Raw genomic sequence first — 27448 nt, forward strand, 5'->3', positions numbered from 1 at the left:
TACTGTTCTGAGCACTTAAGTCACACAGTTCTCACAATATTAACGTCTCCTGCCATGTAATCCATATAACTAATTTTTGAGAAGTACTTTACTGCTCTGTAAAGTGTTGTGCATTGATAACATGGAAAAGAAAGAAAGTAGTAATTTAATACGTAATGCTGAATGGGCCTGAATCACTGAATATTCACAGGATTTGGCACTTTGAATGGGGGCTGTTTGCATGGCAGTTACAGTATTTTCTAGCAGTACAGATGATGATGCTTGAGTTGATCTGTTGTTAGTGATATGAAATAACTTATCAATCAGGATGAACCTGCGTTACATAAATGTAACTTCTGACTTCAGCAGTGCTTCTGTGAAAGTAGTGAGTAGGCAATAGTTAATAGGAAGAGAGGATATTGCTTCAAAATCTTATTCTTAAAACAGCCTCGCTTTAGGCTGCACTGCAGAGTAGTTAGAGGGAATTAATGATGAAATCTTCAAAGCCTGGAGGTATAAATACCAGGTATTTCTATATATTAATATTTATAGGTGAAGGTCTGGTCAAGAGCGACTTAGGCTTTGTGTAGGAACTGACGTCTAAGTTGCCTCTGTTCAGGCAACAAGAATTGGCTCTTCTGGATTTCTCTAGGGAGAGGAAGGAAATGATAAATGGACAAATCTGCTTCTGTCCAGTGTTTGTTTGTCACAGCACATGTTAGGAATGCTAGATAATAAATATGCTTCCTACATCTTGAAATATAGGCTTGAGCATGAGCAGGTGGGGAGGGAAGGAAGAAGCTGTCGTGTTTGTAAGCTGGTCTTCAGATACGTGTGATCACCTCAGATCTGTCTTCTGCCACAAAGCACTGTGATGCACTTCAGTTTAAGTGAGCAAATAAAACCTTAAACAGTTCTTTATTGCTTGTGATAAGTTTTTAAGAAGAGCATAAACAAGCTTTATTTGCAAATCCTGTAAGAGACAGAAAACCTAAATTGTGCAACAAAAGAAGGAGCATTCAGTTTGTTTAGAGGATTTTCTTGTATTCGAAGAACTGGAGCTTCATTGACAGACCGAATATAGTGGAATTATTAGCCAGGGTAACTTCAAATGTTCTGCTTCATCGCTGTGACTTCTCTTGACCTGCTTCTTAAATGATATCATAACACCCTAAATAAGAAAAAATCAACTATATGGGAAAACAAGTGGGTTTTTCAAATAGATCAAATCTTTAAGGTGGCTGTTCAATATTGCAGGTTTTCTAAGCTTTGAACAAAATAAGCACTTGCTTGAATTGCTAGATAAACTCCTTTGGGCCAGCAGTGATTTGAACTCACCATTTTATTTGAAATAAAATTGTTGAAAATGGTAGGGAATGAGGTTTGTGAGATCAACTGTGTCAAACAGATACACTTGACCTTGCTAATATGAGAAAAGAAAGGGTAGGTCAGTTAACAGATCTTCAGAGCTGCTCCTTCATTAACTGCAGTAATTTATCTGAAGGTCATGCAAGCTATTGCTTTTTTTGCAGCCCTAGTAGAAATCCTTAGTCTGATCTTCTGCAAAAGTGATGGCTTGTGCTACAGACCTGGCAAGTGAGAGAGGAGAGGAGACTGACTGTAGCTCACGAACACTGGGAAAGAGGGAAGAAAGGATCTGCTCCTCGATGCAGTGTCTAATATGGCACAGATCCAGAGTAGTTGGTAAACAGTTGCTGGAACTGACTCTGGTTTGGCTTGGCTTTCTGCATAGGTCTACTTCCAGACAGAGCTACCCTAAAAGAAGTTTGTACAATCAGTAAAGCACTAGTAATAATCTGTTTCAAATTCTGATTACTTACGTTTCAGAAATTTGAAAGTAGTCTCTATGTAAAGAGGTGGTTCAGGATACCGTGCAGATCATGTCTAGGGAATTAAACCATGGTAAAGCTTCCCTTTTGTGTTTACATACATATAAACTACTTGGCTTTAGCTCATGCTTCTTGTTTCTGCTGTGCCTGAAATGCAAACGACTGTCTTGCTACAGCTGTTCTTTATGCACTATGACAGTCAATCATTAATGTGCTTGTACACTGATGTACAGTGACTAGCTGCATATTGAGCTATAGCTGCAGTGATCAGAGTCAGGAAATAATAGTCTTAGTTTTCCTCAAGGTGGAGAAAAATAGGTTTGGCCACAGTAGCACTGACTTGTTAAAGTGTTGTGAGCAGGTATGTAAACTGGATTATTTCACACTACAACTTTAGTCTGAGACAGCTTCAAACACAAGCTTTAGAGTATTTGCAGGAATTCTTTTTACGTCTGTTTTTTTCTTTTTTTTCTTAGTATTTGTATTTTTTTTTAGAATTTGTGCTGAAGAGAAGTAAGTAGAAAGGTGCTGGTTATTTCTCCCTGCTAACTGAGGACGTGATGGCATGGGAATGCCACAAAGCTGTCCGGGTTCAGACTGGACATGAGTAAAATGTCTTTATTGTGAGGGTGGTCAAACACTGGAGCAGGCTTTCTAGCAAGGTGGTTGACACCCCACATCTGTCAGTGTTCAAGAGGCATTTGGACAATGCCCTCGAGTATGCTTTAACTTCTGGTTAGCCCTGAAGAGGTCAGGCAGTTGGACTTAATGATTTTGAAGGTCCCTTCCAGCTATCCTAATCTATTCCTATTTATTCTGATCTGTGTTGGTAGCACCTTCTATTGCAAGTTGCAAGGTCCTAATAACATAAGAAAAAATACAAATAAGGAAATTCATTTAGCAGTGTTTAACTTCTGTAACCCCTTTATGGGTATACAGAACAGAGTATCTTAGCGTATTATAAGGGTAAACTGAACTAATAATTTAACAAAGAAAACTTCTTATCCATTGCCTAACAGTGACTTGTATGTAGTATCTTAACCTAATTTCTGCAGTTTTACAGGACTTTTACTTGATTTCTGGGAAAACTAACACACTCTTCTATATTTTAGGTATAAGAGAGTCTTTTCAGTTGGAACCCATGCCATCACCACATACAATCCCAACACTCTAGAAGTTACAAATCAGGTAAATACCCTTCTTGAATGTGGCTATTCAGAATTGATTTCTGACTTCTGTTCACTATCCAGAGTGAATGACATCAGACTAGGTAGCTTCTGAAGACAAAATGTCAAGATCTTGAGTAGAACCAGAAGATACAGCAGCTTCTACAAAAACAAGCATAACAGAAAACTGTTGTTCCCTTCACTGAATCTACAAATAACCAACAGTTTTTGTACATTTAGGCAATTTGTCTTTATTAGGTGGTAAGTAATAGCTTGCTTCTGGATGTGCTGTTCTGAATTAACTGGGGTAAGGTTGATCACTGTAAGGCTCAGTCCCTTAAGGGAGTCAGGACACTTACTTACTTTTTAGAGTATCAAATAGGAATCTAAAGCTGTTGTGTAGCATGCCAGCTCTTGTCTCATTACAGCAACTTACTTGGTTATTATAGGTGTTAAGGGGTTTTGAGTAGAGATGTAGCTTTAAAATGACTAATTTTAACCTAATTACTTTCAATTGTCTAGTGGCCTTATGGAGATATCTGTAGTATTTCTCCTGTTGGAAAAGGACAAGGAACAGAATTCAGTCTAACTTTTCGCAAAGGAAGTGGAAAAAAGTCTGAAACTCTGAAGTTTTCCACAGAGCACAGAACAGAACTCCTTACAGAGGCACTAGTAAGTTTTTTTGTCTTGAAACAAGCAGTAAGTACTTGGTTATCATTACAACTTGTAGTAGTTTACTATGCTTTCTTTCCTTACATTAAAAAGTAGAGAAGCAAGTTGTCTTTTGAGCTCTTGTGTTGATGTACTTGATCTAGTGTCTGCTGCAGCAACTAGTGTGTGTGATTCTCAAGTATTAAGTAAAGCTACAAATACTGGATGTATTAAACCAGTGGAATGGTGAGTCTTCACTGAGCCTTAGTTCAAGTCACTTAAAACAATGCTAGCTTATATTTAGACTTTCTGGATAGATTGGCTATGATATTTGCGTTCATTCATGATTTTCTTTGTTTTTAAACAGAGGTTCAGGACAGACTTCTCAGAAGGAAAAATCACAGGACGGGTAAGTATCTGCTGTGTCTGGATCATGTGCTATTTAAAGACTTCTACAGTGTTGTTCTAAGTTATGTCTTAAGTTGAGTAGTGCTATGTGTGCTACTTTAACTCTTCTAAATTTGGATCTGAATTCTCTTTGAGAAAATTCAGAATTTCTTCAAAAGCAAGAAGAATCCCTTGAATGGTAGAATACTGAGTTCTCTTCACTTGCCCTTAGCTTCTTGCTGGTACGTGTAATGAATATTATTCCTGAAATAAAGAGCTTTGCCACATGGAGTTCTTACTTGGAGGAAAGAAAGAAGAAACATAAGCTATGATTCACTATTCAATGTTTACAATTTCCAACATTTTACTTTCTAACTTCAAGTAGTTTTCTGCATAACACCCTGAATGCTTGGTCTGGGAATGTTGTTTCCTGGGAGGATTTCTTTAGGTTAGATTAAAGACAAGACTGCCATTTAATGAATCTCGGTAGTGTGACAATAAGCAAGGCAATACCCAGAGCTGGACCTTGTACTTGTTTTTACAAGTACAAGATACAGAAGATATCACTTAAAGTAACTTGCATTGCACAGTAAGTCCTTAGTGATGAGCAGAGTAACTTTGCTGGAATATGGAGGTTCTTTTTCTCTTACTGCAGTTCACAAAGGACCTTAATTTTGCTGGCTTTAGTAAGTCTGTATTTGTAATGGAGTATGGCTGCAGAAGGTGAAAAGCTTGCACTATAGCAATAAGGTTTCCTTCAATTAATCTTAACTGGCTGAGTAACAGTGTCTTGTACAATAGGTATTTCCTTATATCTAACCACAGATGCACATGTTCTGTGACTAGACTACTTTCTGGAGTAAGAGAAACTTGCTGCTTCGAGACACTGTCTTGGAGTTGCTATTTTCTCTTCAAAATGTGGTGTTTAAGTGGTGACTATTGTGACTTCCTTGCCAGTAGGTAGCTACTTTCCTTTGATTCATAGCGTTACCGGTATAGATAAGAGCACTGAGGGAAGTGGTATGACTTCTTGAACTTTATACCCATGCTGCCTACTAGATTGGAAAACAATTGCTGTGTAGTAAAGGCATGTGCATGATGTCTAAAAGTAGCTCTCACTGCAGAGGTACAACTGTTACAAACATCACTGGAGTGATACGAGGAAACCTGTGATTCTAGAAGTGACTCCTGGAGGTGTGGACCAAATTGATCCTGCAACAAATAAAGTCCTGTGCTCCTATGACTATAGAAACATTGAAGGCTTTGTTGATATTGCTGGCTATCAGGGAGGCTTCTGTATCCTCTATGGAGGATTTAGTAGATTGGTAAGTATTAAAATATTTTGGAGCGGTGTTGGGATGTTTATAGCTGCATATTCAGTAATGAAGATTCAGCGTAATTTGAGCATAAAGTATGTGCACCTTTAGGATGCAGCTGTGGATGCTTGGCTTGCAGGCAGGTTTTAAATCCTCTTTTCCATACTAACGAGAAACTAGTTAATACGTTTTGAGAACTGTGTGCTTTTTCTAATTGCATGTAAAACTACAAAGTGTAAAATACACTTTATAGTTGTGTAACAAAAATGAATGTGGATGTGGAATTGGTGACAGTTCACAAAATTATGGAAGTGGTAGGCAGTTACTACTAATCTAATCAATGGAGAGATACTATTCAGAAATAGATTAATCAGTAGTGATGCTGTCTTTCTGGCTTTTGATCTGATATTCAGCAACTTTGCTTGGGAAATGCTTGCTGCAGTGCAATGTTGGTTTAAAAGTTTTAAAAGGTTTCTGTGTCCTATATTGCAAGTAGCTTAAATTGGCCTTCAGATATTCACAATTGCTAACTTAAATATAGCTACTTCAGTCACTACAAACAATGAGTAACTTCTCTAGTGTTTCCCTTGCTCTTGCACTGTGGCATGCTTTTCTCTGGCATAAAACCATCAACATATGACAAGCTTTAGAGCTGACCTAACCTTACCTAGCGAGGCTGGATAGAAGCCCTACGGATAGCTCATGGGGCTGCCACACTGTGGTTCCCTCTGGTTCCTCATTCCTGCCAGGCTCTTCAGATCTATTGCTGAGGGTGGACAGGCAGGTCATGAAGCCCTTTGCTTTAATGGCATGCTAATATGTAGGAGGGAGTCCTTTAGGATTTTTTTTTGAAAGGGAAATGTAAATCTAATAGCCATTCTCTTGTGTAATAAATACCTTTTCTCTTTATGCTGTGCATTTTGTAAAGGCAAGTCCAGCTTGCCCAGCTGTTGGGAAGATTTTCTACTGTTAGGCAGGTGTATAATGGAAGATTACTTCAGGAACCATGATTTCTTGAGCTATGCCACATATTTCACTTGTCTCCTGTCAAAACTTGCAGCACCTGTTTGCGTCTGAGCAGAGGGAAGAAATTATCAAAAGTGCAATAGAGCATGCTGGCAACTTCATAGGCATCTCTCTGAGGATAAGGAAAGAATCCTTAGAATTTGAGCAATACTTGAATCTTCGCTTTGGAAAATACAGCAATGATGAATCCGTAACGTCTTTAGCAGAGTTTGTTGTTCAGAAAATAACACCTAGACACTTGGTAAGGATATCACACCTAACTTACTTAGTTCCTCTGAAGTGCTAGAAATTCTCTTTTCTAACATGCCCTTTTTCTTAAGGAACCTGTGAAAAGAGTACTAGCTCTTACAGAAGCTTGCTTAGTTGAACGGGATCCAGCTACCTATAACATTGCAACTTTGAAACCTTTAGGCGAGGTAAGAGGCGAGCTTTTTTTTAACAACTCTTCAAGTTGAAGCTCTAATAATAAGAATTTGATGTACATTAGATGGCCTTAGTTTATGGAGTAGAAAAATAACGTGGCTCTGCTAATGTGATCCTTATCTCTTCTTTTTAGGTATTTGCAATAGTATGTGACTGTGAAAATCCCCAGCTTTTTACCATTGAATTTATCAAAGGACAAATTCGGAAATACTCTTCAACAGAAAGGTAACTGGAGCTCCTGCGGGTCATGAGTTCAAATGAAAGTTGCCGTTGTTGTGCTTCTAGTCTCAGCTTCCATAAACTGTGACCCTTGGAGGTGTTAGCTTAAAGCCTTGATATTCTAGTGGTCTGCCACTTACAAATCCAAGATGTTACAACATCTAAATCTCTCCCCTTTGTATTTATCTAAACTTAAAGTCAATCTGTCCTGAAGTTTTCTGATGACCACATAAAGGTGTTGAACAGTTAAATACATCTTGTTTCTTCCAGGCAATCTTGCTCTATGTATATTCTTGGTTAGGCTGTATATATGAGAAATTGAAAGAAAACATGGTGTAAGGAGTGTTGAAATGTGAAGGCTGCCAAGCCTTTGAGCTGTCTGCTTGACATGGTCTTAGTTGATTCTATTTAAAACAACCAACAGAAAAGCCATCCTGCACTTGTAGTTGTAATGCAGTGTAATCCTGCTGAGTGAGGTTTTGCAGAAAGCACAGGGAAGAATTGACTTGCAACACATGTAACACATTCACAGGTAATCTGGAATTGATCCTTTAAGTGAAAGGCTGCAGCTGTCTACGTGTGGTGTAAAACAACTCTGTCCTTACAGTGAATAAAGGAGCACTTGAAAATTAGATTTCTTCCAGAGGGGTAGCTGTTAGTCTTGGTAGAGATTCAGAGTATTGCTGCTGTTCATCTTGTGCTTGATTTCTTTTTTTGACTATCTTTCTTCTTTGTTCTTTGGCACCATTTTTTGATCTAATTTTTATTGGCATGTCTTTTTCCCAACCCAGAGATTCTCTCCTAGCTAGCTTGCTGGATGGAGTGAGAGCCTCTGGTAACAGAGATGTGTGTGTGAAAATGACCTCCACACACAAAGGACAGCGTTGGGGATTGCTCAGTATGCCTGTAGATGAAGAAGTAGAGAGCCTTCATCTCAGGTTTTTGGCTGCTCCTCCAAGTAAGCTAATGCTTATTACATGGTTTTATAGTGTTCTTTTAAATATCCAAATGCTTAGTCAGATGCTGTGTACTTAACTTTTATGTCTTCTTCCAGATGGTAACTTTGCAGATGCTGTGTTCAGGTTCAATGCTAACATTTCCTACAGTGGAGTACTACATGCAGTTACACAAGATGTAAGAATAAATCCCTTACCCATCCTCTGATTACGTTGTTAATGCATAAATATTAACTCATATTTCTTAACTAGGGTCTGTTCTCGGAAAACAAGGAGAAACTCATTAATAATGCCATAACAGCATTGCTCTCACAAGAAGGAGATACTGCAGCATCTAATGCAGAGCTTGAAAGCCAATTCCAAGCAGTAAGAAGATTAGTGGCTTCAAAAGCAGGCTTCCTTGCCTTTACTCAGCTTCCAAAGTAAGTGAGAAGTCTCTTGAGCTCAGAAGCAGTAGGTGAAAACAATTCTTGAGCTTTTTATACCTGATCTTTAAAACTGAGAATTTGGCCTAAGAAACACTTCTGAAAGGATCTGTACAGCATTGCATCTAGTAGAATGAGCCTGTCATCAGGCTTTATTGTATATTAAGAATTCCAGCTTATAACTGGTATGTAAATCTGATGTTTTTCTTAAATATCCTCTCCCTTAAGAGTCAAGTGTAGTTTAGGTTTGTTTCCTAGTCAAAACACTTTTAAAACGCACCTTCAAGTGTCCTTGAAGTAGTCAGTTCCACAATTCTTAAAGTATGTTGATGCCATTACTATCTTCAGTTCAACACAAGATAAAACTTGATGTTAGAAAGCTGAGTTGTACTCCTACAGTAAGTACAGGCTTCTGGGATTTTGTCTTAACTGGCTAACATAAGGAAACAGGAAAAACTGCTCAACATTCTTCTGCAGATGAAATTTTTCAGAACACTTCTGACTTTAGATGATGGGGCAGCTGAATGATGTGAAAAGTAACATACGTAGCCTGAGACCTTTATAAAGTTCTCTGTGTTTTTTGTGAAGTGTTCTGTACTATCACTATCCTGTAACTATACAAATATGCTCTGTTTTCATGAATGTGCTCTCAGCGTATTGTTAACGATGAAGTCTAACACTGATGTGTTCCTGCCAAAGATTATAAAATTTTTGCAAACTTCACGGTTCTCGTTTGCCAAATACAGTGGGAACAGGCCACTTTTCTATGATTGGACTTCTGTATTAAAACTAAGATCTCTTTTCTCTCTCTCTCTAAAATTGGTGGTTTTGCTTTTTTTTCCCCCTTTCAAAAGGTTTCGAGAACGATTAGGAATGAAGGTTGTGAAAGCCCTCAAAAGGAACAATGATGGAGTAACCCATGCATCTATTGACATGCTTTGTGCTCTTATGTGTGTAAGTATTAAATTGTAGATAGGTGTGAACTGCAGACTAAAAGATGTAGAAATAGGGACTGCACTTCAACTTGCAATGTACTCAAATACAAAGTAACTTGTGCTACAGTGGTTTCCTGGTGAACTTGAAGCTGCTGTAGTATGAGCTTTTCTGGATTCAGTGTGTGGCTTTTGGACTACAGCTGTCAAGAATTGAGGGTTGAAATGTGACTGTATTGTGAATACTTTGTTTTATAGCCCATGCATGATGACTATGACTTGAGACAGGAGCAGCTGAACAAAGCTTCCCTTCTTTTTTCAAAGAAGTTTCTAGAAAACCTACTAGAGAAATTCAATTCCCATGTGGTAAGTCAAATTCTGAAATGGATGGTTTTTATAACTGTTTTTCCTAATTAATGCCAAAGCATTTTGAACATACTTAACTATATTGTCTTAGTTCCTGGAGTCAAAATACAGAAAATACGGTTGTTTAACACTGAAACTTGTTCTAGATTGCTTTGGGTCTGGGCAGGTTAGAAATACGGCTGTCTATACTGAAGAATTTAGGAGTGTCATTAAACATGCAGACATAGTTAAAAGGAACATCCAGTTTCCATATATAGCAAAGAGTAGCGTGAATTGGTACTTATGGGCTTAAAACTAGAAAAAAAAATTGCAGTACACTGATGTATGTGGCTATAAGTCTCTGGTATGCTCTAGGAGCCGATACTGTGTCATTAGTCTGAGTCATAAGGCAGTGCTTTGGTATATTTTGAACTTGTATTTTCAGTTGTCAATTATTTCATGCTATGACAAGGAGGAGCACCTTCAGCATCATGAGTGCTGAATAAAACTTGCATGAATATTCTAGTCAGGGGAGAAACACTTTCTGTATAGTGTGTTTGTCTTCTAATTTCAGGATCATGGGACAGGTGCCCTAGTAATTAGTTCACTTCTGGACTTCCTGACATTTGCCCTATGTGCTCCATATAGTGAGACTACTGAAGGGCAGCAGTTTGACATGTTGTTAGAAATGGTGGCATCTAATGGAAGAACACTCTTTAAGCTTTTTCAGGTGAGACTTCAACTGTTGTTTTTTCTTTTGATCTGTGAAATAAGCAGTAGCAGGATTAAAGTAATTCTTATAATAGATAATCTACTGATCTCAATTTCTTAGAGGGAACTCTAGTGTTAACAGCTTATAATGTCAAATATATATTATCAGAGGCCTTAAGTAGTCAGTGAATTGTAATTTTTCTTGCTCTACTGAAGGATGAGTTTGTCTACTGTTTATCTGGCTAATGTACTTAAATCTTTTCCACCTTAATAAACTTTTTGGCGTGTTGCTTTAGCTTCAAGTTGGCTTGAGGTGGTTATCCTGTAGTGAATGATATGCTGAATCATTGTAAAATAGAGAATCTAAGATGTTTCTGGGAACACTTTAGAATACAAGTTAAGTATTAAACTAGATTCAGCAGATGCACAGATCTTGCTCTCTGGAGAATCTGTCAGCTCAGTTTCTCTCTGAGTAACTGAGAGTTAGTTACAAGACTAACTCCCCAGAATTTTCACGGGTTTACTACTGAAGAGGATTTTTAGCTAAAATACCTGTGCTTTCTTTTGGTTTAACCACCTCTACCCACACCCCAAAAGAAGTTTAAAGGAAAAAAATCAACCAAACAGAACAGCTAGCATGCTCTTCTACTTCTTGGTGTTGGCCTGTCATGTCACAGCTTCCCCAGCACTATTACAGCTTCTCTGGTGCATAGTGCTGTTTGGTGCCAGGAAGTCCATCTAATAGTTGCTTCCTGGAACATGGGGTTAGCTTTCTCAAAACTTAGATAAATTTTTGCCTGTAGTTGGAGTTAGAATGCATCGTACAGATCTAATCTTCAAATTTTGCACCTCAATTTTTGTCAACTTTCTATTGTAGCACCCTTCCATGGCAATTGTGAAAGGAGCAGGTTTGGTGATGAAGGCAATAATAGAGGTGAGATTTCAGCAGTGTTACTTGGGATAGCATAGTAAATACGTATTGCCTATTTTAGAAGTGTAATGTCAATATTGTCTTACCAGCAGTAGCTACTTATGTTACATTAGCTACTCTTGGTGGGGGGGGAAGGTGAGGAACAGAACGCTAGCTTAATTGTGAGTGTTTTAATATAGCAACTTGCTTTGTTTTGCACTTGAGGGTTTGGAAGGCATGTGAGTTGAGATGTTAGGTAGTGCCTTGCATGTTTTCATACTGCAGTCAAGGTTTGGCTGTTAATGTTGTATGTAGCTCAGTCACATACTTCAGAACCACTAGACTTGTCTTGCATGTTAAAAGAATCTCTCAAGGAGAAGAAGCCACGTTTCTTGGGACTTTATTGATACACTGCCAGATGGAATGGGGTTGGGATTTGCAGACAGCAGTGTTGCAGAGCAAGCTAGTGATGTCAGCCTCTGTTCTTGTTCTTTCTGCTTCAACGAAGGATTTTGCTTTGATAGTTTCCATACCAGAGCTACATCATGATGCATGGGCCAAGTCCATACTTCTGGAGGGCTGCTCGTGATCATTGTAGGGTGACCTTGCTAACTGACTCTAGACACTTCCAGTGTTGAAATTCAGGTCTTAAGTTAGTGCCTCATTGTGTCACAATGGCTTATGCATCTGAATTGTATCTAGTGCTTTCTTGGAATGGAAGTGAATGAACACTTGAAATAGAGGTGTTATAAACCTGCAAGTTTCCACTCATATATGTCAGATAATGTTAGCTAAAAGTTACTATTCTGTCTACTATGACTCCTATGATTTGAACCATAGTGGGACTTGGTTGAGTAAAAATGCAATGAAAGTTTGTTTTTAATTATTCATTGCAACCAACATACCTTGGATGAGTGACTCTTATCCATGTCACTGTCTAAACCAAAGAGCACCAGTTATTATTCTTAGAAATGGTTCCTATTGACCAAAGTCAGGCAACAAACAATTACTTGCGGTTGTCATTTTTCAATCCTAACTTGCAGTTGCAGTGTGGAAGTATTATAAATGTATGACCAATATCCTGATCTATGATGAAGATGTGTAATGCATCTTACCCTATCAAGTTACTGTCCTCATAGATATGACTATCAATTATCTGGTCCTTGGCTTTACTACAACTCTGATGACTTGCTGTTGAGAACTTGCAGTTAACTTGCATTTAAAGCCCATTATATTGTGACTTCTGGCTTTTTGATAATAATTGACATAGCTGATGGTCAAAGAAGGTCTCGGAACTGTAGACTAAGATAAAAGCAGCTTAACTAAGATTCTTTCTCTAGTAATCATCTTGCCCTGTTTCCAAAGGAAGGAGACAAAGAGATTGCTACCAAAATGCAAGATCTTGCCCTCAGTGAAGGTGCCTTACCTCGTCACTTGCACACTGCTATGTTTACAATAAGCACAGATCAGAGGATGCTTACAAATAGGTATGTCAGTCTTGCTTGATATATTATGTTTAAAAAGTCTAAGTAATGGCTTAGTTAATACTGAAACACCGGGATCTCAGGGAAGAAAACTTGCAGTTCTTTAGGAGGATATCTTCTTCAGCAGCTGGTACGTTTAAGTGGAGAAAACTTCATCTGAAACTGCAGCCAAAATGGGAGTTTGCTCACAAAAGGCTCAAGTTGTTGTTTTTTTCCCTGAAAATATTCAGAGAAAGAAAAAGCAAGTAGAATGTCTGGAACTTGCAAAAAGGCTCAACTTTATTATATAACTGCATAAATCTTGGTGTGCACACCTCAGACATCTTGCATGCAGTTAGGGTCACCCATCTCATCTGAGAGAAGTCTAATTGTACAGAAATCATTCTATGGACTCAACAGTGAGTAGAACTTGTGAGCGCTAAGACTGGGCCTGAGGGCATGCTGAAGAGGATATGAGTGATAACTCAATTAATTCCACCAGTATAAGGTTATCGAGGCTATAGCTACACCTTCCTGAAGTGCTAAAGGATTTGCTAAAGCAATGTAGTAACCAGTGAAACTTGTTGACACTATCTCATTCAGGAGAGAGCCAGCATGAAACCTTCCAGCATACTAGTTCTGTTTGAAGCTACTTACTACTTGCTTTTAAGTGATGCTTTGGTTCAATACATTAGAACCCTAGCGATGACTGTTGGCAGAAAGTGTCAGTTGGCATAAAGGCAGGCTTCCAAAAGAGGCTTTCCTAACCAATAACTGGTATTAAGATCTTCAAGTAGAGCAGTTAAGAGTCTAGAAAGCCACCAAGTTCTTAACCCTAGCTGTAACTGAAGATTAACTGGATAAACTTACACTTCTAAATTAAATATTTAGTTTCTGCTCTATTGCTCAAGTGTTCTTTTGAGGTCTAGATCAACAAGCATGTGCTGCTACTGTTCCACTAACTTCACAAGAACATTTTAAAGGCAACACTTTATGCTCAGCATGCTTTATACTTGAACTGGAACAATATATTGCTTTGTGCTCTTACACACTCAAGACCACAAAACTCTTGCTCATCTTCATTTCACCAGCATGGTAAGGGTATAAACTCAGTGGTTTATAAAGCTGTATATAATACTGACTTGCAGTTTGTTCATTTCAATGGCTTTTTCAGGCAGTTAAGTAGACATTTGGTTGGCCTCTGGACAGCTGAGAACAAAACTGCAATGAACTTGTTGAAACGTATTTTGGTGAGTAAAAATGGGGTGTGAACTGGGGAAAGAGTGAAATCTGACTGCCTGCAGTAATAGAAAACTTGGGATAGGCTACATAGTGGAAAACATCCCCTTCCCCCTCCAAAGTGTGGATGTCTAATCTGCAAGATCAGAAGTCTGGCATCTGCTGTTTGAAGGATATTGATAGGCTAGTACAAAATATCTCAGGTTCTTAGTGTTCTATGACTCTCCAGTCACTCTTAAAAAGAGTGCTCAACACAGAACTTAACATATATTTCTTTATTGAAAGAACAAAAATGCAGGAAACAAGGTAAACAGTGTTTAATGCTTAGTGCCTATAAGAGGTAAGACAACAGTTCTCTTTATGCTTGCAGGCCTGTCCAGCTTGGTTGCTTATAATGCTGTTAAATTTACACACTGGTTGATGCTTCCTGTGTTCTTTCGGTCATACAGCTTTTCTGAAAAGTTCTTTTAAGCTGCTTCAGTGAAAATAATTTGTCAAATAGTGTTGTGAGGAATTACTAAATATAGAAAAATGCCGCTTTAAATTCAAAATTGCGGTTCTTTGATTGTTGGCGGAGCAGACTGTCCTGATCTTGGCCACTGATTTCTAGAAGGCTTAGTCAAATGAGACTTCTCTAATGTCATGTGTAGCACTCAGCCCCATTATGAGAGGATATGCATAGATTCTAGTGTTACAGTGTTCATTCCCCTCTATACTGCTGTAGGGTCAACTCCTCTCTTCCTGCAGCCATTTGTTTCATTAAGTGCTCCTTTAAGAAATGGGATATAGACAAAAGAGCTCCACTGTACCAAAGCTTAATTATGTGCCTCTTTTTAATGTTCTGCTAAAGATGTTGGTATTTCACTAATACAAGCAAAAAGCTGCTGCAGCTTTACTTCCTTGAGAGTAGAATATTTTTTCCGTTTTGAAATTGGCCAATTTAAAGAAAATACCTTTTTGCCTAATGTAATGGTTTCTGTTCTGTTAGTCACAGCTGTGTTCACACTGCTTTTCAATGTTTTTAGCCACCAGGTTTGCTGGCATACCTTGACAGTACTGATCCTGTTCCTGAAAAAGATGCTGATAGGATGCATGTGAGAGATAACTTAAAAATTGCAACTGTAAGTAAATATAGCTCTCTTACCTCCTCCATTCTTTACATATACAGTCTTGGAGACTCTTTCGATACAGAAGCTTGAGTATTACACTGATCTGTATCAAACATGTTGATAGACCTGCAACTAACCAGTGGGATTTCTTCTGCAGGATCAGTATGGCAAGTTTAATAAAGTGCCGGAGTGGCAGCGGCTAGCTGGAAAAGCTGCAAAGGAAGTCGAAAAATTTGCCAAAGAGAAGGTGGATCTAGTCTTGATGCACTGGAGAGATAGAATGGGCATAGCTCAAAAAGAGGTAAGTATTTTAAGCTCTCTGTTAATAACTTAACTAAGTACAGAGAGGAATACTGACAACTCCGCTGAAATCAGAATAAAGTTCACAGTAATAGAAGTGTGGGGATGTGAGAAACTTCATTCTTCTGTTTAGATTTTCTATCTCTTACTGGTCTTCATCTGATTAGAGGTGGGTTCTGGGGAGAATGTAGAGTAGGTTAAAGAATACATTGAGCTTGTGTTAAGTTTTAACTTGTTCTAGCTAACCTAACCAAATTTGAGTGTGGTTTGTGCATCTCTTCCATGATGATTGTATGGGAGAATAGGAAATTCCTGGAAACCTGGTAAAAACAGCCTTTAGACTACATTTGGAAGAAACTATAGATATTCTTTGCATCTGAAATGATGCACGTTGTATGTGGTGGTATTTAGTTCTAGAACCTACCCAAAGCTCAGAATAACCTTGAATAGTGGGCTTTCCAGCAATACAAATTCTTGGTCAGTCATAATCCCCTTAAGGTTGGCAAAGCAGCACAGCAAGTCAAGTATTTCAGTGCTTAAATTACAAAAGATGATGCGGAAAATCAAGGTTGAGATGGAAGTGATAAGTGACTGTTTTGATATGAAATAAGGGGATACCACTGGTCTCCTTTTTTCGTTTTGTCACGTTCTGTCTGGCAAGTGTTGAATAGTGAGATGCATTTCTTAACTTTCTTTAGTGTCGTGACTATACTTGTTCTTATGTTCGGGAAATGGAAGCAATCCTTTCTTCCTTATATGTAAGGAAGGATGAAAAAAGAATGTGAAGTATTGATCACACCTCTCGTTATACCTCATCTGGTGCAACAATAAGTTTGAATTTGGGAAAACCTTAACTTTGTAAAATATTGATCAAGCTTGCACACTGTGGTGCAGAATTGACAGTTACTCTTTGTGAAATAATGGTGAACTAGATTCAACGCGAAGTTTTGATGTGAAAATGTGGAAAATGGTGATGGAAGGATGAATTGCACTTGAGGATGTTTTGCAGTATTAGTGTTTGCAGCATCTTTTTAAATATCTCATCTGTATACTGATTTTAAATGATTGTTTTTCTGTCCAGAGTCCTGAGCTGTTTAATTTTGCACTAAATGTATGCAAGTGTAGCTTGGAAAGGGTTAGTAGGCAAGGTTATTACCACTTTGAATTAGTTCAATGGCTGTGTCTTGTTAAATGTTCCTTTTCTCTTTTCTTCCAATTTGCTTTTACAATCAGGACAGAAACAATATGGTGAGTTTGCATATTTCAGCCATGTGTGTGGATTATGTTGCTCACTCTTGCTTGCATGTAGAGTATAACACTGATTTTAATGCTTGAGCAAGCTAGGGAACCTTTCAGTGGCCAAGTCAGGCTTGTGACATGTTTCTGCGACTTGCTTCAGTTATTTCCTTTCCAAGAGCAAGCAGTCCTGTGTGGTTTTTCCCTCTGTTGGCTTTGGAGCTGCTGGTCTTATTGTGGATGCCAGTCTTCTAAAGCTCTGCTTGCTTGTTTAGCTCAGTGCTAAAAGTACTATTGTCTTGCATGATCAGTTTATGTGAAATACGGTATCTTGAAGCATATTCAATATTGGCTTATCCTGGCAGTCGTGCTAGCAGAGTGCTTGTGGTGATGGGAACTAAGCTTTTCTCAGGGAGGGATAACTTGCTTTTGAAGGAATGACTTGTTAAACAGCTGAAAGTTTCTCTGGCATGATTTAGCTTGTTGTAATAACACTAGTGGAAGTCTGTTGCTACTGCTTACTAGAAAGAGACCTTGTTAATGAGGCTTAACCTAAAGTATAGCTTTTCAAGGAATAAGAAATCCAAGCCCTTTATTTTAAAGGGAAAACGGGGATTCTTTCTTAGTATTAATTTCTTACATTTGTCTTTTTTGCAGAACGTTATTCAAAAGCCAGTGATATTAAGGAAACGACGGCAAAGAATAAAAATAGAAGCAAACTGGGATCTCTTCTATTACAGGTAAAATACTAAGACTAATATGGTGGAGTCAGATGTTATTGGCTGGATGTTTTTGTTAATATCGGAATTCCTGTGGATTGTTTCCAGTTGATGCCTGCTTTGAAATGGTGTAAGTGCTTTATGACAGAAACTTATGAAACTGTAAGCTGTGTAAGGATTTTTTGCTTAGAAAAGGGGAGGGGACTTTGGAAAGCTTCTCAAGCATTGTCAAGCTATATCTTTTTTTTCTGTGAGTCAAAAAGTGAGCAACAAGTTAAAAATGCAGATCCGTGTGATGTTGAAGAGTAAAGAAAAGTAGCACTGAAAATCACTGTAGTGTGTTGGTGCATCAACCTGTGAGCTACTTGATACCTTTTAACTTGAATTGGAATAAAAATGAACTAAAGGCTGACAGAGAGAAAACATTTGTCTATACTGTATTTTAAGTAGTGCCCCAAATCCTAAATGCAGCTTGCTTACATGTGAGTTCTCACAGCTGTCAAAGTTGAAAAGGGAGGGGCTTCTACCTGAAAAAAGGGAGTATCACTTCTCTTTGGCTAGGAGTGTTTGAGGAATATTTTAATAACGCTTGACTGTTCAGCAGACTTAAGTGGTTTTTAATGTTTCTAAAAGTCAAATTATGTAGTCTGTCCCTACACAAATATTGCATAAAAGGAAGATTTGCATGCTCTTAAACCTTGAATGTTAAAGTACTGCTCTTAGTTAGTCTGGATCCAAATGCTGGTTTATAACTGTCATTGAGTAATGTCCACTGACTGTCTTGTGACGTTTGAGAACTTTTTTACAGCATGAACTACTGTTCTTGTTCAAAACATACACTGGGTACATGCCTGTCTGCTCTCTTGGGTTGTTCATGTCTAGCCCTTACTGCCTTACAGTGAATAGCTTGCAAGTCTCTTGTTTGTCAGCAGTACGCAGATAATTGAGCCAAAAGAGATGACAACAGGCATGCTTTGTTCTATGCCGACCTCCGTAGCAATGAAAACACTATACAGGCAAACAACCGTAGTTCTTCTAACTAACTAGAGACCACTACCCAGGGCTTTCTAATTATTCTAATAATAAAGCTCGATAATGCCAGTCTTCTCTAGCTTGCTAGCTGAGTCTTATCTGGCTTTCAGATGATGTTTGAAGGTGTTACACTATGTAACTTTTTTTCTAGATTTCTTCAGGACCATACTAGATCAAACTTAATTTGGAACTTCAAAACACGGGAAGAACTGAGGGATACTCTTGAGTCTGAGATGAGAGCATTCAATATTGACAGAGAACTTGGCAGTGCTAGTGTTATCTCATGGAACCATCAGGAGTTTGAGGTAAATAATGCTCTGTATTAGAACTTGCATATGGAAAATCTGGCTACTTAAAATGTCGCTTTTACGCCTCTAGCTACATGAGTGAATCTTGTGTTGACAGTCTCTGACTGCAGGCTACAATTCTCCTGGTTATGGAATAAACTGCTAGGCCTTAGGGCTATGGACAGGTATTATTGTCCAGTGTCACTTAGCAAGACTGAAACCTCTTCAGCCTGACAAATAATGCTTTAGAGAAACCTTTACACTTCTATAAGAGGAACAGAGGCAAGCTGGTATTATGCTGTTGTCAAGTCATACTTGTTCATGAGTGTGCTCCATGAGACTTGTTTTGGGTAGCTTCACAATTCACTCCTTGATAGCAAGTTTCTGGTGTTTATTTCCACCACGTCTGTGTGATCCTAGGGACATTAAATACTGACCTGTCAAACCATGAAGTGGTTATGTGGTTAAAACTATGCTCCTCTGTAGCTTATAGATTGAGGATTACTATTTTTTGTGTTCTAGAAACAGCAGTACTTAAAGTCAAAAATGGTATTGCAGGCTGAAGGAATTGATGTATTCCTAATTGGCTTTCTCAAAACAAATTGAAAGAAATTTTCCAGCAGCATGCTAATAAAAATTCCTGTACTCTAGTTTCCGGTACTGTTATGGTTCCACACGGATTTGAGCATTTAACGTGTAATGCTAGAGCAAAACAAGACTGTACTTGAATTCAAACTGTAAGATATTCTTAGATACTGTCAATGCCAACCTTGTCACAGTACAATTTTATTGTTAAAGCAGAGGAATACTAGTGAAATGAGTAAACTGCTGCTTTTGAGCAATTCTCATATAGGTGATTCTTTTAGATTTGCTAGAGTAGCCACTGTAATTGGAGGAAGAACTACTTTACCTATTCCTTTTATCCCTATCACACAACTGCAGACTTGATGAAGTGAACAGCTAAGTCTGGGTTTGGACTGGTGATTTTGGAACTGATGATTCAGTCTTCAAAGCTTCCTTCAGTTATGGGTCAGATACAGGACTTCCAGGCTCGGTGTCTGCTGTCTCAATTTTATCTCTGTACTTCAGAGGTGCTACCTGGGGCAGAATCAAAAGTGCAGATTTGAAACTTACTCTAAAGCAGGCTTCCCATCTGCACTTCTTGCTCCCCTGTGGCTTGTGCTACTGGAATGTATCACTTAGCGTTCCTGTAGTTACAACCCAGAATGCTTTGGGACTGGCTTGAAGGGGGCTTCTGTGAAATGGTCTTTGAACAGCTGCTCTCTGAGGCTTGCTTTTAAGCGAAAACTGCTGTCAGGCTATGCTATAAGTACTTCTGCTAACTATATTGTTGACAAGGGCTTCTCCACCAGCTGTGAAACATGTCACTTTGCCAAGGGGGGTGGTGGCTTGAGGTTGCTCTGGAAGGTTACTAGTTTAGAGGACCTCTTTATATTGGGTACTATGGTCAGATCTGTAGATCACTATCATAAGGCCACATGAAGTTGTCTGCAAACTATAGATAGGAACAACTACTGTAGAGAGGTGGCTTTTGTGGTATGTTAGAGGTACCTCTGAATGAGGTGCTTGCCAAATGTTTAAAACCATTAAACATTGAGGCATGTGGCTAGATTTAATGTAGTTGTTACAAAGCTAATGATGGTTCTCATTATGCAATTTCACTTCAGCCTCTTGCTGTGCATACTGATGCATCTAGATTTTAATTACCTAGCACTATATCAAGTACTGCTAGTAATTAAGTCATGCTGGTGTTTCGTATTGTAGTAACACTGAGTGAAATATCTTACAGTGGAATAACTACTCATTAAAGCTTGAGTCATTGAATGCATCGTGTATTATCCAAGCTTAGTTACTAAAAATAGATACAAGTTACTTAGAGGCTGGAAGATGGAACTTGAGTAATGTCAGATATTTCTGTTCTGGGAAGCAATGGTAGCTTACAGCAGTATTTTTCTCAGATGTGTACCTTAACTGCAGATTTGTGAAGTATTTCAGTCTTCCTCAGACTATTGAAAGGATTGCTAACCTTGATGAGGATATTGATGCAAGCAAGTGCAGTAATGTTTATGCAAGCAAAAACTTAACAGTAAACATTGTTTTTCCTTATGTAACCTGTTTTATGTTATAGGTAAAATATGAGTGCCTTTCTGAGGAAATAAAAATAGGGGATTATTACCTAAGGTTGCTACTGGAAGAAGATGAAACTGAAGAGAGCGGAGCAATCAAAAAATCGTGAGCCATTACTGAAGTCTTATCTCGCTCCCAAGGTCTCTGTTGTCTTTGCTAAAATCTCATCTCTTCCTTAGATATGAATTCTTCAATGAGCTCTACCATCGCTTCTTACTTACCCCAAAAGTGAATATGAAATGCTTATGTCTGCAAGCATTGGCTATTGTTTATGGAAGATGTCATGAAGAAATAGGACCATTTTCTGATACCAAGTATATTGTTGGGATGTTAGAACGGGTAAGAGTTATTTAAAGTAACTTGATACAGTAGTTAATGTATGGCTAGTCCAACATATGTTCAGGTCCTTCAAGTTGCTGTGAAACTCAAGTTTCAGTTTTACAGAATATGAAATTGCAGCATGAATACTTTTTTCATGCTGTCATGAAGTGTTCCTGGTATCTCCCCTTGACTCACTTGAAGTATCAGTAACAAACCGTTGATCTTAAAGGTATTTCAAAGTAGATTCTTAATGTGTGTTTTGTTAGTCTAAACAGTTTTCTTAGGCTGAGCAAGAATAAAGTGTATAGGATCTTGGTGTGATATTAATCTTGTTCTTGCTTTTAAAAAATGCAGAAACATTAAGCTATTTAAGAGGATGATCTTGTTCCAGGTCATATTTGGGGAGAATCTATTCAAGAGCTGTAGAAACAGTCCCAGACTTAAGTGGTAGCCTTAGATGGACACACACTGTGGATTGTATCTTAGTGGCAACTACTCTGGCCATTCAGTATGTCTGAATCATGCTTCACAACTCATACAGATTATAAAAATGCATTTCCGTGCCATCTGAAGACGGGAGTTCTTTGCTTACATGAGTGTGGGTTTTAGATGTGGCTGTTTTAAGTGGAACTGAGCCAATACAGTCTGTTATTTTGCCTTGAGTCTTGATATTCCCACCGCAGATGTAACATCAAAGACCTGTTCTCTCTGCAGGCTGAAAGCAGTCCCTTTTTCCTTGTGTTTGTGTTAACAGGCTCACTGGGGAATCCTGACACTATTCTGTTAGAATAGACTATCTTAGCAAACTGCAGGTCTGAGTGTTGGACCCAGAGCAACAAAGGGGATGGTAGAGGGGAACAAGATCTTTCTACTTAAGTCTCAGAAAGCTGTGTGTGAAACTGGACACTTCATAGTCAGCTGTTGTATTCTCGGCATGAAGAAAAGTAAAGGGGTCTTTGTGGCACAACTGTATTGATTCTTGAACGTAACTTATGATACATGCTATCAAACACTAATTTGTTCTCTTATGCTGCAATAGTGCACTGATAGGCTTGAGCGGGACAGACTGATACTGTTTCTCAACAAGCTGATCCTTAATAAGGTAAGGTGCACACATACACTTGGCAGTAGTTTATGGGTCTTTTAAATGTATAAAATGTTCTGAACTAGTCTTTCGGAGTTAAGTGAAGCAAAAATTCAAGCCTTGATGCAGGCTTTAAAGCAATGTGTGATACAGCTCTCTGGGGTATTGTAGCTGTTATTGGCAAGAAAGCTGAAGAAAACGCGTAGATAAATATTCTGGTGGTTGCACCATCCTAGGCTCTTTAACTAATGCTTTGACTTCCCAGAGTCAATTTTACTAGGATAAAATTGTTCAATACTTGTAACAACTCTTACCTAGAAAATAGCTTTATTAACTTGGTTCATACATTAACAGAAAAATGTGAAGGACCTTATGGATTCAAATGGAATTCGAATCCTTGTGGATCTGCTCACTCTGGCACACCTTCACACAAGCAGAGCTACAGTCCCTCTGCAGGTATATGTGGCCTTTGTTTCTTACTATTCATATGTTGATTTTCAAGCATTGTCCTCTTAGCAAAGCAATTTCCTCAAACTTCCTGTAGAAATGTGATAGCTGCGCTGAAGCTAATCTTATAAATATCAACTTCTAGAGCAATGTGATTGAGGCAGCGCCTGATATGAAGAGGGAGAGTGAGAAAGAATGGTACTTCGGCAATGCTGACAAAGAAAGGAGTGGTCCTTACAGCTTTCAAGAGGTATCTGTCTGCTTCTAGCTTGAACTTGATGGAAGATGCTTCCATTTTGATGTTTATTTGGTGTTGGGCCAAGAACCAGGTCTGCTACAGGTATAGAGAAGATGGGACCAAAGATCTGATCTTGAAGCAAATACTGTTGTAACAGTTATTACAACTATTGCCTGTTGTAGCATGGAGCTTCTGATGCTTAAATTCTTAATTCCTCTTTGAGCACAGATCTGTTTTCTGTGGTCTAAACTCTTCACAATACTACAGTTGCTGTACATGTCAAATGATTTGGCTTTTCTAATGTAGATGTTATAGGTCATTCTTCTGTTGTATACACAGCCTTTTTGGGTGAGTGGAGAGAGAAAACTGGGACAGAAGTTCAAAAAATCAATGAAACATTTTTCCTGTCTGTTTAAATGCTCCAGAAAAGCCTTGACCAGTGCCATTAAACTAGCAGTCACTCTGATACCTCAGTAACTCTTGCCAACAGCATGTGAAAGGTTAAATGCCTTTGGTAATGCTGTCCACCCCCTTGTGGCCCAGTTTTGCCATGCTTAATCTGTCAACATTTACTTCCAGTTTACGAACTGGTTCTGTTAGAATTGTGTGGAACTATGATAAAGTCTGCCATATGGCAGTTAGAAGCTTGTGTTGATTTTGAATGTTTAGGAGCAAACTTGATTCTGAATGCTTGAATCAACGAATATCTAATTTTGCAATAGATGCAGGAGCTATGGGACAGTGGAAAACTGACTTCAAAAACACGTTGCTGGGCTCAAGGTATGGACGGCTGGCGACCATTACAAGTCATCCCTCAGCTGAAGTGGTGCTTGCTTGCCAGTGGCCAGGCTGTGTTGAATGAGACTGACCTTGCTACGCTTATACTCAACATGCTCATCACAATGTGTGGATATTTTCCCAGCAGGTAAACACTAATTTTCAGCAGAGGTGGCTAACTTTCTCTTGCAGATGTATAAATGCAATTTCTATCTTGAAGCTTTTCTTAGAACCCAAGTAATACACTGTATTAAAGATCACTTTTGCAGTATTAATTAATCCTGTGGGTTAATAGTTTGTAAATGAGACAATACTAACATTGTGATAGGAACTGCAAGGACACATGCACAAGCTCGGTGCGTTCCTAATGCACAGCAGCACAGTCTTATTCTTACAGACAGGTTCTTGTTTAAGGAAGCCTTATTTCCTAGTTAATGCATGGTATTAAACCCCACTTAGTCTGATTTTTAAAAAGCACCGAATCTGATCTTAGTAGATTGCTTAAGTTGCTTGCTCTTGAAAGAGAAAAGGCGTGTTTCTGCTTGCTGCTGTACCGATTTATTTTTTTAGGGATCAAGACAACGCTATTATAAGACCTTTGCCTAGAGTGAAAAGGCTGCTGTCAGATAGTACTTGCCTTCCTCATATCACTCAGGTAAGCAGCTCTAAAAAAAACACATTGAAATGAGTAAAAGTCTGAATTTGAACTTGTTAGTTTCTGCATGAAGTATTCTTTAAATGAAATTTTTAGGTTGACTTCCTTGTCCCACTACTGAATTCATTAAAACTGGAATTTTGGTAGGTAACTTGTGCTATTAGAGCAGCTAATGTAAATGCTTGTGTTTTATTTCAGCTGCTACTGACTTTTGATCCTATCCTTGTGGAAAAAGTTGCTATATTGTTGTTTCACATCATGCAAGATAACCCTCAGTTACCTCGTTTCTATTTGAGTGGAGTATTCTTCTTTATCATGATGTACACGGGTTCCAATGTACTTCCTATTGCAAGGTGAGGAAAAAGGATGAAAATGGTTCTTGACCTCTTGCGCTCAGAGGGAGTGCTGCTCTAAATGCTCCTGGAAGTGTGTTTTGTTAGAATCTCCATGAGACTGCAGGCAAACACCCTCTAAAAGAGTTACCTCAACGTTGTCAAGTCAGCAGCTAACGAAATGAATTACTTATGACCCTGACAAGGAGGGAAGGGTCATCTTGTTTCATCCATGAAATGATGATGTAATGATGTAGGGCAGGATTTGTAGGGAAAGGCTGTCTATCAGCTTAGTTTTTTGATGTAGAGGAAACAAACTTTCAGGAACAAGACTCACAAACTGAAATGGTGAACATAAGGCAGTACCTAAACATGGAAGAACTTAATTTGGTGGGGTTCCCAATGAATTCATGGACTTTGTGCAGAGATTCATTCAGTGGTTGCTGTTACTCCTTTCATCTCAAAGTAAATGCATGAGAGTTGCCAGCTGGAGTATGTTGGTCTGTTTATCTTTCAAAGGTTTCAGATCTGTTTTAACTGATACTTTTTTAACTTCATATACTTGAATAACTACCGTTTCTCTTCTAGGTTTTTGAAATACACACATACAAAACAAGGTTTCAAGTCTGAAGAAGTGAGTAGATTATGAAAATAACTGCCTCTGTTTCCAAATAGCTTTGTAACTTACCTGTTTGCTTTAATGGTACTTCATGCTTATTCTTAATTCTTAAGAATTAGAATTTAAGAACTGTAAGGGAAAAGGGGGAGGAGGGTCTTTTAGATCTTAAGTTGGTTAGGAAGGCTGAATCAGATTAACTTTTAGATGGCAATGTCGTCTTTTTCCATAGACAAAAAGTCAAGATATAGTTCAAAGAAGTATACTTGGACATATTCTTCCTGAAGCAATGGTGTGTTACTTAGAAAATTATGAGCCAGAAAAATTTTCAGAGATATTCCTTGGGGAATTTGACACTCCAGAAGCAATTTGGAGCAATGAAATGAGGTAATGTTTTTTTCTGTCAGAGACAAATCTGAACAAGTACATCTGCTGAAGAGGTCTTGTCTTTAGCATTTTTACAGAAGGTCTAAAATACGTGTTTTCCATGTTTCCACTGCTTCCCTCCATTTGCTCTATGCAAGGGCAACATCCTGCAGTGCCTTCTGCTTCTATCAAAAATTACAAGTGTGGAAACTGGCAGAGAGAAGGGGATTATTTCACTGAATACCTGAAAGCCTTTTACATATGCCTGTGTCATACTTGACCAAGTTCCTTTCATGAATGGAGAATTCACTACTTATGTAGACTGTTTTATACTTACTGCACTTGTTTAGTACTATCACCAGTCTAGGAGATGAACCTCTAATATTACAATACGTTTTTAGGGTCTTCCAAAAAGTAAAGAAGTATTGAGGGAGGGCAGAATGTCACTTGAGGTTATTTTAAAATAAACGGAACTTTCTAGGCATGTTTTCATGACAGAATAGGGCCTTTATCTCTTCTGTAAATTGGCAGGCTATTTGGGGATATTTGGGGAAAATGTTTGTGGCAGGTATCAGTGTACACACTCATACACTTTTTTGAGGACTCTGCTTGGCAAGTGTCAAACCGAACTTTGTAACTTTCAGGCGTCTTATGATAGAAAAGATTGCTGCTCATCTCGCTGACTTCACCCCTCGTCTTCAAAGCAATACAAGGGCCCTCTACCAATACTGTCCTATCCCAGTTATCAACTATCCACAACTGGAAAATGAACTGTTCTGTAATATTTATTACCTGAAACATCTTTGTGATACACTCAGATTTCCAGACTGGCCAATTAAAGATCCAGTAAGTAAGAAGAATTTTAGAATTTGCTCAGTTGTTGTTCTTTCAAAGTCCTAACTTCTAACAAAACTTAATGAAATCAAATGCTAGGTTTGTTACAAATAACTAATTCTGTCTTTCAGTTCATAAGCAAATATGTTTAACGTTTTTTTATGTTGAAGCAGAATAGTCTTCATGCCATGTAGCAGCCACTGGTTAAGTAGTTCTTCATGTACTGACTTAAAATACACGAACAACTTCAGGTAGTGTTTCAATGAGTCTTAAACATTTTTTAGTTCTTATTTCTGTGCTGGACAGGAAACTGGGCAACTTGATATCAATACGTTAACTGAATTGGTAAGATCTTGGTACAAATCAGTGGTCTAGATCTGTCTGATTGTCTAATCAACTTTATTTATTCATGTAGCTTTGCATTTTTTGTAATATGGGGGTGTAAATTGCCCAACACTCAAGCGTTTTTACCTTTTCTAATGTGACTTACAAAAATATTTTAAATTTGAGGCAGTCTTAATCTTGAATAAAACGTAGCACTGCAGTGAAGCCAAGTCTTGATTCTTACCTGACTGAAGCGGGAACAATAATTGCTAACAGTAAGAGGATTAGTTAAAACGTCTTTGAATTTAGGGTGATGGGTGATAAGGATACCTTAATAAAGCAGCACTTCATTGTAAAAGATGATGTGTACTACAGCCAGTATAAATGAAACACTAATAAACTGTAATTATTTAGGTCAAACTGTTGAAAGATACCCTAGAAGCTTGGAAGAAGGAGGTAGAAAAGAAGCCACCTACAATGTCAATAGATGATGCTTATGAGGTTCTTAACCTTCCCAAAGGACAAGGACAGTAAGTTGCTTTCAGTATATCAAGTGGTGTATAGCTACAGTTACATGATGTCTGTACACTGAAAATGAATTTTCTTGTACTTGCAACCAGTTAGT

The 27448-nt window shown here is 38.3% G+C and overlaps 1 protein-coding gene across 2 annotated transcripts in view; it reads left to right on the forward strand.

The window, feature by feature from the left end:
- DNAJC13 (DnaJ heat shock protein family (Hsp40) member C13) overlaps nucleotides 1-27448 on the forward strand; it is a 54530-nt gene that overhangs the window by 8632 nt on the left and 18450 nt on the right. The window contains exons 3-35 of one of the 2 annotated variants that reach the window (XM_080583490.1): nucleotides 2942-3017; nucleotides 3518-3667; nucleotides 4014-4055; nucleotides 5158-5358; nucleotides 6410-6616; nucleotides 6696-6791; nucleotides 6932-7023; nucleotides 7809-7975; nucleotides 8072-8151; nucleotides 8226-8395; nucleotides 9253-9352; nucleotides 9589-9696; nucleotides 10250-10405; nucleotides 11264-11320; nucleotides 12662-12783; nucleotides 13934-14009; nucleotides 15024-15119; nucleotides 15265-15408; nucleotides 16641-16655; nucleotides 17301-17383; nucleotides 18546-18699; nucleotides 20831-20934; nucleotides 21009-21168; nucleotides 22190-22252; nucleotides 22589-22690; nucleotides 22827-22931; nucleotides 23642-23844; nucleotides 24267-24351; nucleotides 24550-24704; nucleotides 25272-25317; nucleotides 25532-25686; nucleotides 26310-26511; nucleotides 27238-27353. In XM_080583490.1, the coding sequence (XP_080439616.1) occupies nucleotides 2942-3017; nucleotides 3518-3667; nucleotides 4014-4055; nucleotides 5158-5358; nucleotides 6410-6616; nucleotides 6696-6791; nucleotides 6932-7023; nucleotides 7809-7975; nucleotides 8072-8151; nucleotides 8226-8395; nucleotides 9253-9352; nucleotides 9589-9696; nucleotides 10250-10405; nucleotides 11264-11320; nucleotides 12662-12783; nucleotides 13934-14009; nucleotides 15024-15119; nucleotides 15265-15408; nucleotides 16641-16655; nucleotides 17301-17383; nucleotides 18546-18699; nucleotides 20831-20934; nucleotides 21009-21168; nucleotides 22190-22252; nucleotides 22589-22690; nucleotides 22827-22931; nucleotides 23642-23844; nucleotides 24267-24351; nucleotides 24550-24704; nucleotides 25272-25317; nucleotides 25532-25686; nucleotides 26310-26511; nucleotides 27238-27353 (3888 nt within the window). The remainder of the gene's footprint in view (nucleotides 1-2941; nucleotides 3018-3517; nucleotides 3668-4013; nucleotides 4056-5157; nucleotides 5359-6409; nucleotides 6617-6695; nucleotides 6792-6931; nucleotides 7024-7808; nucleotides 7976-8071; nucleotides 8152-8225; nucleotides 8396-9252; nucleotides 9353-9588; nucleotides 9697-10249; nucleotides 10406-11263; nucleotides 11321-12661; nucleotides 12784-13933; nucleotides 14010-15023; nucleotides 15120-15264; nucleotides 15409-16640; nucleotides 16656-17300; nucleotides 17384-18545; nucleotides 18700-20830; nucleotides 20935-21008; nucleotides 21169-22189; nucleotides 22253-22588; nucleotides 22691-22826; nucleotides 22932-23641; nucleotides 23845-24266; nucleotides 24352-24549; nucleotides 24705-25271; nucleotides 25318-25531; nucleotides 25687-26309; nucleotides 26512-27237; nucleotides 27354-27448) is intronic. The other variant, XM_080583491.1, reaches the window with a different exon arrangement.

This window comes from Anser brachyrhynchus (assembly GCF_964034855.1).
Source record: "Anser brachyrhynchus genome assembly, chromosome: 2".
Classification (NCBI taxonomy): Eukaryota; Metazoa; Chordata; class Aves; order Anseriformes; family Anatidae; genus Anser; species Anser brachyrhynchus.